Source organism: Garra rufa, chromosome 7 (assembly GCF_049309525.1).
Source record: "Garra rufa chromosome 7, GarRuf1.0, whole genome shotgun sequence".
NCBI classification, from domain to species: Eukaryota; Metazoa; Chordata; class Actinopteri; order Cypriniformes; family Cyprinidae; genus Garra; species Garra rufa.
Window position 1 is genome coordinate 43,819,273 of NC_133367.1, and position 16,168 is coordinate 43,835,440.

General features: G+C 36.3%; 1 protein-coding gene across 4 annotated transcripts in view; it reads right to left on the reverse strand.

Annotated features, from left to right (window-relative positions):
- LOC141338557 (phosphofurin acidic cluster sorting protein 2) overlaps nt 1-16,168 on the reverse strand; it is a 94,674-nt gene that overhangs the window by 9,145 nt on the left and 69,361 nt on the right. For 2 of the 4 annotated variants that reach the window (XM_073844137.1, XM_073844136.1), the window contains exons 15-24: nt 15,262-15,368; nt 14,970-15,124; nt 13,688-13,798; nt 13,481-13,583; nt 10,838-10,870; nt 8,161-8,203; nt 5,511-5,553; nt 5,290-5,431; nt 1,599-1,822; nt 1,390-1,503 (exon numbers count right to left, since the gene is read on the reverse strand). In XM_073844137.1, coding sequence (XP_073700238.1) covers nt 1,390-1,503; nt 1,599-1,822; nt 5,290-5,431; nt 5,511-5,553; nt 8,161-8,203; nt 10,838-10,870; nt 13,481-13,583; nt 13,688-13,798; nt 14,970-15,124; nt 15,262-15,368 — 1,075 coding nt within the window. The remainder of the gene's footprint in view (nt 1-1,389; nt 1,504-1,598; nt 1,823-5,289; nt 5,432-5,510; nt 5,554-8,160; nt 8,204-10,837; nt 10,871-13,480; nt 13,584-13,687; nt 13,799-14,969; nt 15,125-15,261; nt 15,369-16,168) is intronic. The other 2 variants (XM_073844139.1, XM_073844138.1) reach the window with 1 other exon arrangement.

Here is a 16,168-nt window from a genome sequence, read left to right on the forward strand (position 1 = left end):
CCATGTAGAAGCTTACACTGTCTCAGTGTTTCATGCCAAGCTACCTAAAGTTGCTCGTTTATTTGCTGTGTTAAGATCAATTGTGACTCCAAATCTACCTTCAGTCATTTGGTGCATCAACCATTGGACCTGTTTTGGTTCACACAATTTGTGTTCTCAAAAGGTCTTCTAGACCCCCTTCCCTTAAGATCTGGTTCAGTTAGGGTGACCAGATGAGATTGGTTGAAATTCGGGGCGGGGTGTAATGAATAATAAAGATAATAAATTTCATGTTTTTATTAATATAAGTAGTCTACATATAATATAGAAGTAACGTTAGGCATTTTTATACTTCAAACTGAAGTTAATGAACCACTCATATATTTATTAACAAGTACATATGCATATAAATTGATATAGCCTAATACATAGGCTATAGAAGTATTATTTTTGAACACGGTGCCTCGCCCTCGACCGGTCTGACTTCACGCGACTTCTGCCTGCGCTTTCAACTGTCCTAACGGCTGCTGCAACTTGCGCTCTCTTCATCTACTCTATAAAGCAAAAAGGTCGTATTGTCTTTGTGCATATAGCTTAGATAAATTAATAGAAACAATATAACTTTAAATTCACACTTGAGCTATATGGCCTACTGAGGTTGTTGAGGCTCGACATCAGCATATTTTGCAGAGCTTTTCACTGCTGCCAGCACTCCCGTCTTTCCCAGGATGTATTTATGGAACTCTGCACAAGTCATTAAATTCATTTTTACTTTGATTTCGCTGCGGACCAGTTTAATTTTCGGGACAGCAGCTTAGATTTCGGGACTGTCCCGGCTTTCTGCTGTGTTGACATTACACAGGAAGTCTGCATACCCTGCGATTGCGTATTTCCGGTTTCTGTGAAAAAGGTCTATTGCATGTTGGTCTCATTTGTAGTTTAAATACAGCAAATTATATTTGGAATAGTGAAATAAAGAACTACAACACCACGGAAACAACAAAAAGAGAATTTAAATGAGCTTTAGAGGTAGCGTTACATGGACATCGGAAAAATAAGACCTGTGTGAAATTATTTAAGACCTAGAACAGCGAATTTTAGACTTAAGACTTTTTAAGACCCCGCGGAAACCCTGTTAAAAATGCCAAACTATAAAAACCTTGGCATGACCATCTTTCATTGGTGCGTGAGGAGGGGGATCTGCCAAATTTTTCCAGCACAAATTAAGCACTGAGCCCAACATTAGAAACTCTATAAGAGGCCCTGCAAGTATTTCTACAAATATTGCATTATACATCTGACCACAAGGTGGCAGCAGAGTACAACTGACAAATTATCCATTCACTATGAACATGCTCTTCTGGGCATCTGGGATGAATTTGTTGAGTTTGTATTTGTGTGTCGCTTTACCCTTCAGCATGGTGTGCTGGTGTTTAGCGGTGCAGATGAGTCTGCTGATGCTGTCTATCACCTGACTCTTAGAGTCCACATCCTTCTCTTTTGGCTTCTTGCTCAAGAAAATCACTGCAAGTAGAAAGAAACCAGATGTAAGTACATAGGAGACGAATTAACCACTTTTGCAGCTTTACGAGTCTGCAGCTCATTTTAACCAAACACACCTTTCTTGTTTTTCTCCTTCATGACAACGGTCATGGCCATTCCAGGCGGAGGTGTTGGCTCTCCTCCGCTGGGGATTCGGGAAACCTGCAGCGAGCGGAAGTTACTCTTCAGTGTATTCTTCATTAACAGGTCTTTTTTCTCGCCCTCTTTTTTCTTCTCTGCTCCCTGTAATGTCCAGTAGTCCACTTGAAGACCCATCACCTCACCACCGGTGCCTGGAGAACTGCACACACATATGTTTGAGATATAAGTGTGTTTGCACTAAACTTGGTAACACTACAGTAAATCTTTCTTGCAATAACTTTGGTAACAGGGCTGAATGGTAATGTTCGACTAATCCTCATGCTCTTTTCCAACCTCATTTCTCAATGAAATTGTTTGCATTATGTTGTCTGTGGCCATGTTCATGATTCTTCAGCACTTCCACTAAACTTGGTAACACTTCATTGTTTCTTGCAACAACTTTGGTAACAGGGTTGAATTATGTTTGACTCCTCATGCTTTTGACAACCTCATTTCTTTTTGAAATGATTTACGAAATGTCTGAGACAACGATCAGGATTTGTTTGGTGTTTACACTAAATCTATAACATTATTCATGCAATCATTTTGGTAACAGGGTTGAATGTTCATTGTCGACTTATCCTCATGCTTATTTCTAACCTCATTTCTCATGAAAATAGTTTACGAAATGTTGTCAAGGACAAATACCAGGATTCTTTAGCCTTTCCACTAAAGTTGGTAACACTTAATTGTTTCTTGCAACAACTTGAATGACCAACAACAGGGTTGAATGGTCATTCTTGACTCCTCATGCTCTTTTCCAACCTCATTTCTCTTTGAAATAATTTACAAAATGTTGTCTGAGACAACAATCTGGATTCTTTGGTGTTTAGACTAAATCTACAACATTATTCTTGCAATAATTTTGGTAACAGGATTGAATGTTTATGGTCGACTTATACTCAAGCTCTTTTCCAACCTCATTTCTGAAATAGTTTATGATATGTTGGGCGGGACAATGATAAGGATTCTTTAGAATTTATACTAAACTTTGTAACACTTCATTGTTTCTTGCAACAACTTTAGTAACAGGGCTGAATGGTCATGTTTGACTCCTCATGCTATTTAGTTCTTATTGAAATGGTTTGCATTATGTTGTCCGGGACCGTGATCAGGATTCTTTAGCGTTTACAATAAACTTGGTAACACTTCATTGTTTCTTGCAACAACTTTAGTAACAGGGCTGAATGGTCATGTTTGACTCCTCATGCTATTTAGTTCTTATTGAAATGGTTTGCATTATGTTGTCCGGGACCGTGATCAGGATTCTTTAGCGTTTACAATAAACTTGGTAACACTTCATTGTTTCTTGCAACAACTTTAGTAACAGGGCTGAATGGTCATGTTTGACTCCTCATGCTATTTAGTTCTTATTGAAATGGTTTGCATTATGTTGTCCGGGACCGTGATCAGGATTCTTTAGCGTTTACAATAAACTTGGTAACACTTCATTGTTTCTTGCAACAACTTTAGTAACAGGGCTGAATGGTCATGTTTGACTCCTCATGCTATTTAGTTCTTATTGAAATGGTTTGCATTATGTTGTCCGGGACCGTGATCAGGATTCTTTAGCGTTTACAATAAACTTGGTAACACTATATCTTTTCTTGCAATAACTTTGGTAACAGGGCTGAATGGTCATGTTTGACTAATCCTTATGCTTATTTCTAACCTCATTTCTCACTGAAATGGTTTTCAGAATGTTGTCCAAGACAATGACCAGGATTCTTCAACATTTCCACTAAACTTGATAACACTTCATTGTTTCTTGCAACAACTTTGGTAACAGGGTTGAATGGTCATGTTTGACTCCTCATGCTCTTTTTCAACATTAATTCTCTTTGAAATGATTTACAAAATTTCTGAGACAACGATCAGGATTTGCTTGGTGTTTACACTAAATCTACAACATTACTCTTGCAATAATTTTGGTAACAGGGTTGAATGTTCATGGTCGACTTATCCTTAAGCTCTTTTCCAACCTTTGGGGCCTTGATTATGATTCTTTAGTGTTTACATTAAACTTGGTAACACTATATCTTTTCTTGCATTAACTTTAGTAATAGTACTGAATAGTCATGTTCAGCTAATCCTCATGCTTATTTCCAACCTAATTTTTCATTGAAGAGGTTTACGAAATATTGTCCAGGACAATGACCAGGATTCTTTAGCATTTCCACTAAACTTGGTAACTCTTCATTGTTTCTTGCAACAACTTTGTTAACAGGGTTGAATGGTCATGTTAGACTCCAACCTAATGGCCTTTTCCAACCTAATTTCTCTTTGAGATAATTTACAAAATGTTGTCTGAGACAACAATCAGGATTCTTTGGTGTTTACACTAAATCTACAACATTGTTCTTGCAATATTTTTGGTAACAGAGTTGAATGTTCATGTTCGACTTATCCTCAAGCTCTTTTTCAACCTCATTTCTGAAATAGTTTATGATATGTTGGCCGGGACAATGACCAGGATTCTTTAGCATTTCCACTAAACTTGATAACACTTCATTATTTCTTCTTGCAACTTTGGTAACAGGGTTGAATCGTCATGTTTGACTCCTCATGCTCTTTTCCAACCTCATTTCCCTTTGAAATGATTTACGAAATGTCTGAGACAACGATCAGGATTTGTTTGGTGTTTACACAAAATCTACAACATCATTCTTGCAATAATTTTGGTAACCGGGTTGAATGTTCATGGTCGACTTATCCTCAAGCTCTTTTCCAACCTCAATTCTGAAATAGTTGATATGTTGTCCAGGACAATGACCAGGATTCTTTAGCTTTTCCACTAAACTTGATAACACTTCATTATTTCTTCTTGCAACTTTGGTAACAGGGTTGAATCGTCATGTTTGACTCCTCAAGCTCTTTTCCCACCTAGTTTCTCTTTGAAATGATTTACGAAATGTCTGAGACAATGATCAGGATTTGTTTGGTGTTTACACAAAATCTACAACATTAATCTTGCAATAATTTTGGTAACCGGGTTGAATGTTCATGGTCAACTTATCCTCAAGCTCTTTTCCAACCTCATTTCTGAAATATTTGATATGTTGGCTGGGACAATGACCAGGATTCTTTAGCATTTCCACTAAACTTGGTAACACTATATCTCTTCCTGCAAAAACTTTAATAACAGGGCTGAATGGTAATGTTCAACTCCCCATGCTCTTTTCCAACCTCATTTCCCATTGAAATGGTTTGCATTATGTTGTCCGGGGCCATGTGCATGATTCTTTAGCATTTACACTAAACTTGATAACACTACAGTAAATCTTTTCTTGCAATAACCTTGGTAACAGGGCTGAATGGCCATGTTCAACTAATCCTCAAGCTCTCTTCCAACATCATTTCTCATTGAAATTGTTTATGAAATGTTGTCCAGGACAATGACCAGGATTCTTTAGCATTTCCACTAAACTTGGTAACACTTCATTGTTTCTTGCAACAACTTTGGTAACAGGGCTGAATGTTCATGTTCGACTAATCCTCAAGCTCTTTTCCAGCCTCATTTCAGAAATAATTAATGATATGTTGTCTGGGACAAAGATCAGGATTCTTTGGCATTTATGCCACATTTGCGCTACACAGTTTCACAAGCGCATAAATAGTTTCTCGTACCCTGCTCCAGAGAGACTGGCAGAAACAGAGGGGGATGATGGAGGGGTGGAGGTCATGTCTTTTCCGTAAGGTGTTCCTGTCTGTGCTGGAGGTGAGGAGAGCATGTTCACACTGCCCACCATCACTGCGTCATCAGAGTCCACTGTCAGACGACACAAACATGCATCAGTTTCACTGCCGTTACTGATTTCCTTGTGTTTTTGACTAAATGTAAATCCTACCTGATGTAGATAAGCTGTGCTCCACAATTCCCACTTTCACCAACTGTAAGAAAACACATCCGAATTGTAAATTGCTCAGTTGTTTTAGGAACAGCCTACTATTGATTGTACTGTTTCTGTAGTTTTTATGAAATATTTTTTCTCTTTTTTTTTTCCAGCCATGTAGTCAGAGTTACAGAAAAATAATGAAAATGCAAGAAATGCATGTTTTGCTTTTTTAATGTGATAAAAAAAAAACCACAGTAACACCAGTTACACACTGAGATCTTCACTGGTGTTACCAATAAAGAAGGTGACACCAGTGGCAGTAACACCAGTGACAATTTTCATGAAACATGTATTTTACAAAATGGCTGCTGCAAGGTTGTCAATCATGGTATACTTACTAAATTAAGTAGTTTAATCCATTTGTATTCTAGTTTTTACAATTCCCTAACAATGGAAGTAGGTCACACCAGTGACCTCAACTTAAAGCTTCATATGAAATTATGAGATAATGAGAACATTTCTGATAACTGAAAGTGACAGTGGACTTATCATGGGCCGTAATTGAACAAAAACAAAACAAATATTGTCACATTGATGGCTCAAGAAGGTTTAATTGTTCAAATAACGTCTTGTTTTATTTTAAAATATAAAGAAATCATAACCCTAAAGTGTTTTTCAAGTGTAATATTTCTGTAAAGGCTGGGGAAGAAAAATAAATAAATAGACATTTCTATAGAATGACCCATTTATTTTAAATGAGGTTTGCGATTTTTGCAACCCTGTTGCCAACAATTGTAATTTCTGAATACAAATTTAAATGATTTTGTTATTTTCCTACAATAAACATTACATAAACACCATGTTACAAAAATATTTTTCCTTACAATAACTCTGGTAACAGGGTTGAATGGTTAATTCATAAGGCTGAACTAACAAATTTGTATGAAAATTGAGAAAATGGAATGAGATTATGTTAGGAATTTGTCATTTTGTGTAACAAGGGAAAATCATGCAATAACAAGATGGTGTTAAACATTGTTTTTAGGTTACTTAAATGAGATATAAATTTATATATTTAATAATCAGTATTTGTGACCCTGGATCACAAAACCAGTCATTTTTACCCAAATAAATAAGCTTTCCATTGATGTATGGTTTGTCAGAATAAGACAATATTTGGCCGAGATACAACTATTTGAAAATCTGGAATCTGAGGGTGCAAAAAAAAAAATCAAAATATTGAGAAAATCGCCTTTAAAGTTGTCCAAATGAAGTTCTTAGCAATGCATATTACTAATCAAAAATGAAGTTTTGATATATTTATGGGAGGAAATTTACAGAACTTTTCATGGAACATGATATTTACGTAATATCCTAATGATATTTGACATAAAAGAAAAATCTATAATTTTGACCCATACAATGTAGTTTTGGTTATTGCTACAAATATTTATTTACAATTAAGAATTTATATATGAAATATGCATACCCCTGACAAATTCTGACTTAACGTTACTTGTATTAAAAATTTTTTTTTGACCAGAAATAACACAGGCTTCTCCCAAAATATAAGATGATGTACAAGAGGCATCACTGTGTAAAAAAAAAATATTTCTCAGCTTTTAAAATTATTTAATTTTTTTTTTTTTTTTTTACACATCGATGGTTCCACGGGCGCAGACCAAGGAGGACACCACTTCTCCAGATAAGGCACACAAAAGCCTGCTTGGCCTTTGCAAAAGGTCCTCTGGACAAAGAAGAAGACTTCTGGTCTACTGTTTTATGGTTAGAAGAAACAAAAATGTAATTGTTTGGCCACAATGATGTAGCCTTCAATTGGCGTAAAAAAAGATAAGCCTTCAACCCTAGGAACACCATCCCCACTGTCAAACATGGTGGTGGGAACCTAATGTTTTTTTGTTTTTTTGTTTTTCAGCCGGTGGACCAGGGAACCTAATCGCAGTAAATGGCACCAAATCAAAATTCTCAACAACAACATCAGGCAGTCTGCAGAGAAACTTGGCCTTGGGCACCAGTGGACATTTCACCACGACAACGACCCAAAACACAGCAAAAGTGGTGAAGAAATGGTTAGCAAACTTTAATGTTTTGCAGTGGCCCAGCCAGAGTCCTGACTTAAATCCAATGGAGAATCTGTGGAGGAGCTAAAGATCAGGGTGATGGCAAGGAGACCCTCCAACCTGAAAGAGTTGGAGCTCATGGCTAAAGATTAATGGGCAAAAATACCAGTGGAGACATGCAAAAAGCTGGTCAGCAATTATAGGAAGCATTTGATTGCTGTAATAGCCAATAAAGGCTTTTCTATTGATTATTGAGAAGGGTATAAATAATTTTGGACATGCCAATTTTTGTTCAAATGTAAATAAAAGCTGAGTAATATTTTTTTTCCACAATGATGCCTCTTGTAAATCATCTTAATATCTTTTGGGAGAAGCCTGTGTCTTTTCTGGTCAAAAAAAAAAAAACTTACTGGTTGAATATAAGTAACTTTAAGTCAGAATTTGCCAGGGGTATGAATAATTTCGGGGTTGACTGTATGTGCCTTTTGTAATCGGACAACCAAGTACATTTGTGGAAAGTGCTTTAGTGATGCTTTAGAACGACAACAGAGAGGAAGTGAAAGAGAAAAAGCAGTTCTCACCCCAATGAATGGGACAAACTTCTGGCAGGAGTCTTCGTCAGGGCTGTGGAAGTCAAACAGGAGGGAATCGTTAGCACAGGGTTGATGGGATGTGTAGTTGTTAAGCTGCCAGTGAGGGCGGATGGTCTGTGAGATGCGTGTGAAGTCATCAGGGTGTGGGGGGGTGAGAATGGGAGGTGTCAGATCAGATAGTGTGACACAGAGAGGTGCCCACTAGTGGACAAAGTGCTGTGAGACCACAGTGAGTGTGAGGGCTCATGCCATGAGAGGACGCTGGGATAGCTTCTTACATCCTCCACCAATCAGGGGGGTGTAAGGCCGCAGGCTATGAGGGCGCTTCATTATGGAACTCATTGTTATATAATCTGTTAAACTTTCATGACTCTTTCCAAGAGTTGTCTACAACTGATAGAATCTGCTCTCCAATATTCAGGAAACCAGAACACAAGGAACCTCCAAGAGTCGACTGCAGTTGACATAAACAGAGCCGCCATATATTCTTGTGTATCAAGACTTAAAACCTAAACCACATTGTAGTTTTTTTTTTTTGCCTGTCCAACATGTACAAGGATCAGTCGCAAATCTAAAAAAGCTCTTTGCTTCTCAACATCTACTTTAGGTGTCAAACAAAAACTTGAAGCCATGAACTGGCAAACTCCACCAACTGGGTCACTGTATTTAATAGTTTCTATGATAATATTAAAAAAATCTTTTAAAACCAAATCAAAAATATGCCAGGTTAATTTAAAAATCAAATGTAAAAGTTTAAATGTAACATATTTTCCTCATACTTTGAATACATGTGTGCACAACTTTATCATTACTTAAAAAAAAAAGTTGTTTTAAAATTATCATGATTTAAGAAGTTCGCTGAAATCAAAAGTCAAGTGGTGTGACCAACAAAATATGCAGAAAAAAGTATCTTGAAATACTAATTAGATTTTTTTGACAAAGCAAAGTTGTTCAGTGACGTGGTGCGACTAAACAGTAATTTGATATTTTTACATATCAAATTATCGTAGAGTTTTTAATAATATCAAATTACTTTAGAGTTGCACCACATGACACTAAACAACTTTGCATTGTCAGAAAAAAAAAATCAAATTATTATTTTTTTCTGCATGTTTTGTTGGTCGCACCACATGACTTGATTTTAGGAAACTTCTCAAATTCTCAAAAAAAAAAAAAAAAACTCCATCATTGTTTGGTGAGAATCTTTGAGTTTTGATTTGCTTGGCCAAGGTGCACAAACAAAAACTGTAAAATGCGATTTCAAGTACATCTAATCAATTCTCAATGGCTGAAATCAAGGTCTGTTCTACATTTTTTTTCCTTGCTGAATGTCCTATTTTGTTCAGAGCATGTAACATTTCAGAAATAAAACGGGTTCTGAACAATGTTTAACATTTATTTTAGGCTCTGCTCAAATGAATCAGCTAACACGATTGTAAAATGATGTTGAGGAGTTATTGTTGATATTTTAATGTGGTCTGATGACACACCTGCAGCATAACAATCTCTGCTGTCCATTCTCACTTCATTCATTTCTCTTTGTTGTCTCTCTATAGGTGTTTTATTACATTCTGTACCCATGGGTTTCTCTCTGTATATCTCCCTTTATCTTTCTCTAGTTTGTTCTGCTTCAGAGTGATAATGGGTGGTGTGACCTTTTGTATTTGTGCTTGTCCCTCTGGTGAAGAACTGCAGACTATCACAGATTTATGTTCCAGTTAGTGTGTATGTACTTCGTGTTTCATCCAATATTTGGATATTTGTTTTTCACAGGACTAATCTTGCACAGTCTGCCAGAGGTAAAAACAGGATTCTGCATTTCTGTATTTCCAAATCATTCCAAAAGGCATTTAGCCAATAGTTTTTGGACATAAGCAACTATCATGTGTGTGTGTGTGTGTGTGTGTGTGTTTTATAATAGCAAGCAGCTAAAATCATAACAATTGAATTTACTATTAATAAGTTCGCATTAATGAAACTGACCAAATTTTAGACCAAAGATTATACTGTCCAAATTTGGTGTTGATCTGAATAAATCTCTAGGAGGAGTTCGTTCAAGTATGACACCTGAAAATGGCAAAAATAATAATAATTTGCTGAGAAAATTAAAAATAACTGACTTCCTGTTTGGTTTCGGATTTTGCTCCAAGAGGCTTTTATGTAGATATTGGTGTGTTACTTGTGTGTACCAATTTTCATGAATGTACGTGAAACGTCGTTCAAAGTGCATTCCACTGAATGTGCATAGGTGGTGTTATTAGGCCATTTTATTTGACTTTCTTTGCACGTTCGCTTTGTAAACACTGGGTTGGTGCTTCCGCCTATGTAACATGTGACCTTAATGAAACTGATGCTGAAAAACTTCCTCAATCAACGGAATCTTCCTCAGTTGACAGATTTGTAATATTTAGAATATAAACGCTAACAGGTATTAACCTATTAACCACCCTAATTCAAAGTTAGTCACCACTTCTTATTTCCAAACCTGTTAAACCAAACTATAATCGGTTAAATACACAAAAAGACTGAATTATGAACACAAAACACACAGTGAGCAAAAACTAGTAGTCACGCAGACAGGTGTGTGAGGTTAACATACTGAGAGCATGAGTGATTTAAACCACAGCAAACATTAAAACGTCAACCCAAACACACGATTAGGTACCTGATGTAAAAATCAAAATACAAACTTCTCTTCCTTGAAGGCAAAAACAAAAGAAAAGAAGGAAAAGCCCAAAGCATAACAGTTACTGCGCCATCCTCAACACACGTCCACTTCTCAATGAGAAAATTAAAAACCAAGTGACATAATAATAAAAAAAAAAAGAAAAGAAAATGCAAGTGCAACTGATTGTTTGATCTACTTTATGGACTAATTGACGATAATGATTATGATACCCATAATAATGAATTGAACAAATTTCATAAAACATGTCCCTGTCACATTTCACCTCAAATTAAAGTTTTGCATTAAAAAAATAAATCTTTTTTGAATTTAGAACATTAAGTATTTAAAGGATTAGTTCACTCTAGAATTAAAATTTCCTGATAATTTAATCACCCTCATGTCATCCAAGATGTTCATGTCTTTCTTTCTTTCAGTCAAAAATAAATTTTTGAGGAAAATGTTCTAGGATGTTTCTCCATATAGTGGACTTCAATGAGAGCCAAAGATCCAAATTGCAGTTTAAATGCAGCTTCAAAGGACACAATCCCAAGCCAGGGAATAAGGGTCTAAATTAATGTGAAGCCATCTGTCATTTTAAAAAATAATAAAAAAATGATGTACTTTTTAGCTACAAATGCTCTTCTTGTCCTAGCTTTGCCATGCACGACCGCGACTTCAAGTATTAAAGGGTTACGCCACCCCCAAAAGGAAAATCATTTACCCCCATTTTGTTCCAAAGCCGTAAAATCTTTGTTCGTCTTCAGAACACAATTTAAGATATTTTCGATGAAAACCAGGAGCTTTGTGGCTGTCTTATTGACTGCCAAGTAAATAACACTGTCAAGGCCCAGAAAAGTATAAAAGACACTGTCAAAATTTGTCCATCTGCCACCAGTGATTCAATAATAATTGTACGAAGCTACAAGAATACTTTTTGTACGTAAAGGAAAACAGCGAACGATGGGCACTATGCTTTTAATATAGTAAATATAGGAGGAATATGTCAAAGTCATTTATATATGCAAAACTTCCTGCTGCCAGCTGGTAGCGCTATGCCTATAACTGATTATTGACATGTTAGATAAACATGGTATGTTTGAGTTATTGTAAGACATAACATATCCTGCTGCCAACAGGTGGCGCTATGATTATATCTGAATACTGGCCTTTAGGTGTCTTCAGGCCAGGACTCTTACTAAACCTGTGAAGTTTGTAGCAGATCGGACATTGCATTTTTAAGTTAGTGGAAAACAAGTCATTTCCTGTTGTCAACAGGTGGCGCAATGATTATAACAGAATATTGGGCTTCAGATGTGTTCAGGCCAGGACTCTTATCGAACATGTGAAGTTTGAGGCAGATCGGACATTATAACATCTATTTCAATGGCGAAACATCAAACTTTGTCAAAACTCAAGATATTTGCAATTTAACATCGCAAAGGCCTTTAGATTAGACTGACCAAATATAATGTTGATATCATTAAATCTCTAGGAGGAGTTCATTACAGCTTAAAACATGTCACTTCCTGTTGCCAGCAGGTGGCACTATGACTATAACTGAATATGGGCATGTAGATGTCTTCAGGTCAGGAGTGTTATCAGACGTGAAGTTTGGGGCAGATTGGACATTGTATGCCTGAGTCATAACAACTTCCTGTTTTACGGCGAAACATCAAAATCTGTCAGGCTGCCACGGACACGCCCTCCAAAGAAAACTCTAGATCTTCGCAATTTAACGTCACAAAGGGCTTTAGATTAGACTCACCAAATTTGGTGTTGATCTGAATAAATCTCTAGGAGGAGTACTACACCTGAAAATGGCAAAAATGACAAAATTTGCGGCAAATGGAAAAAAAATTTATTAAAAAAATTAAAAATAACTGACTTCCTGTTGGGTTTCAGATTTTGCTCCAAGAGACCTATTTTGTAGGCATTGGTGTGTTAAATGTTTGTATCAATTTTCGTGCATGTACGTGAAGCATAGCTCAAAGCGCACTCTACTGAACGTGTATAGGTGGCGTCATCGAGCCATTTTATTTGACTTTCTTTGCACGTTCACTTTGTAAACACGTGTGACCTTTCCAATGTGAATATGCAGTGCATGAAGTTAAGCTAGCGCAACACAAGCATTTGTGGTAGTATATAAATTTGTATTTTTAAAAAAAAAGGATAATCGCTTCATTAGATAAGACTCTTATTCCTCATCTGGGATCGCCTAGAGCCCTTTGAAGCTGTGTTTAAACTGCAGTTTGTACCTTCACCCACTGATCTCCATTAAAGTCCACTATATGGAGAAAAATCCTGGAATGTTTTCCTCAAAAACCTTCATTTCTTTTCGACTAAAGAAAGACATGAATAGATAGGTAAGAAATATAGATTCTTTACTGTAATAAAGAATTTTGTAAACACAATTTGATAAACTGTAATTGTTCTTAAAAAATCCTTAAGTGTCCTGAAATAAAACATAATTTGTTTTATTTTTCTTTTGAATCTGGTAAATTTTCTAAGATTAACCCTTTACATTTAGATTTAGGATTAGGACCTACTTAATTCAACAGTATTTTTGGTCAGATGGTGAACAAACATACACTACATTTAAGTATCACTGACACATTCTCACGTACGCATATACAACCATACCTTTTCTGTTTATAGGTGAGCATTGCTTCAGAAATAGGGAATTGGTGGGAGAGATTGGCTCCAGCCAGATACTGTGAAACACGTCCGGCCACATCTATATTATCTGTGGACACGTATAAATATTGCACACATTAACGACTAGCATTGAAACACAAAATAAAGACATCAAGTCATATCTTAAAAGCACATACAAGCAGAGATTCTAACCTGAATTAGGGGCTTCTAGCCTCCCGAACACATCCCTCCATCCTGCGTCCATGAAGATGTTATTGAACTTACTGTCAAATGTTGAGATGTACTTAGCCAGTGGATGACAACCTGATTAAAAACAAAGTACATTTTGTTTACATTGAAGAAATATGGTAGAATAAAGTGGTTGTCTTTAACATCAGACCAAAGTACACAATAAAAACTCATTAAGCACCAAATATGACTAAAAACTGTCTTTGGTGCATAAATAATCCCACCAGCTGGGCCGCAGCTCTGTTAGGAACATAATAAATGATTTAATCAAATTGTCTGAATCCTCCCATTAAGCCGCCAAAACAGAAATATTAAATATATGTCTTCATCTGTCTTCACATTTTTCTGATACATACAGTTTTGCTGATGGAGCCCTGATAGCGCACATGCATCTCAGAGATGTCTATTTGACGTCTGCAAGACGTAGTTTGCGCATCTGCAATATGTCTTTTGGACGTTTCCTATCAGATGTCAAATAGACGTCTATTAGACATCTTTAAGATGTTTATGAATTAGAATGCATCTAAAACTGACATCTTACAGACGTCTGCCAGACGTTTGTACACAGCAGATGCTTTCCAGATCAAGAGATCTTTAACAGACATCTTGCAGATGTATGTGTGCTATCTGGGAGGTGTATACTCCCAGATAGCACATGTACGTCTGCAAGATGTCTGTTAAAGAGCTCTTGATCTGGAAAGCATCTGCTGTGTACAAACGTCTGGCAGATGTCTGAAAGATGTCAGTTTTACATTCACTTTAATTCATAAACATCTTAAAGACATCTAATAGACGTCTTTTTGACATCTAATAGGAAACGTCCAATAGACGTATTGCAGATGAGCAAACTACGTCTTGCAGATGTCTTGCAAATGTAAATGCAGACGTCAAATAGATGTCTCCGAGATGTACGTGTGCTATCAGGGCTGTATGAAGAACAGCTATAAAAACCTACTGTATTTAAATATAAAATATATTTACCCAGATAGCACACGTACATCTGCAAGATGTCTTTTAAAGATCTCTTAATCTGGAAAGCATCTGCTGTGTACAGACGTCTGTAAGATGTTAGTTTTACATACATTCTATTTCATAAACATCTAATCTAATCTAATAGACGTATTGCAGATGAGCAAACTACGTCTTGCAGATGTAAATGCGGACATCAAATAGACATCTCCGAGATGTACGTGTGCTATCAGGGCATTTTTGAGAGATAATTTGGACATATGTTTATTCTGCTTACCGACAGGAATGACTAGAAACCGAATGTAGCTCAACCAATCAGGTGTCTTGTTGGCGAGTTGCTCCACAAAACAGCGAAGAACTGTGCTGAGGTAACTCTGATCGCCCGCCACTGCCACTTTAATGGTTGGTGGTGTTTGTGCATTACAGTTGCAGCTGACACAATGTCAAAAAATGTTACCATCACACTCAAGTTCCCACAAAAATTAATTATCTCACTTATAAAGCATGCAAGGTTTTATTTCTGTATTGTGAGTGCACAGTGAGGAATCTCTGTGGTCAGTGAGGCTTACAATCGTTGAATCCTGGTGACGATGGTGTTGAAGGCGGCCTGAACATCTGCGGGGGAAACGGTGGACACAATAGGCTGCTTGTGCTCCTGAAGAATCTCATTCAAATACTGCCACAGAAAAAGAGTTCACGGTTCAAAAAGCAGCATGAGGGAATTAGTGCGAATGCTAAAAAGACAGTGTGAATGAAGACTATGAAGTTATGAGGACTGTGATGGCTAGCCTCAGGGAAGGACGAATGTCCAAATAAATCCAAACAGACAAGACAAGTGATAAAAACAGTTTGTGTCCGCAGGTTAATGCGTCGACCCAGTGCTACCATCATAAAAATTTCTAATTAAAATATTGTACTGCTCAATAAATCCAACAGTGAACTCTGGGACACGTAAATCAAGGACAAGCCTCCTCTAATCCTTTCTAATCATAACTCTCTTATAATTCTAGTAATGTTTTTCTCTTTTTACACTAACTAGAAGGAAAATTAATAAACACTAACATCTAACATGACCCCACTAACTTACATATTAACAGAAGTTGCTAAAAATCTGTAAACTTTACAAAATAAAACGTTTTTTTTTTTTTTTATGTGTGAAGTCCATAAAAAGGTGATTTGTTCATTTTCTATACTTTTACCAATTCAAATTTTGAAAATTGGTGATTTTCCTAATTCTCTTAATATTGTTTTCTGTTTTCCACTAAAAATATTGAAACATAATTAACAAAACATCAAATGATGGTAATAAAATGATGGTAAGAAACCGTCTCAGGTTACGTAACCATGGTTTCCTGAACTTACATATTAACTAATTTACATATTTGACTACAGAAGTTGCTAAAAATGTTTAAACTTAACTTTACAAAATCAAATTTTTATGGAATTCTTTGCTATTTTTTACTTTACCTGGTCATT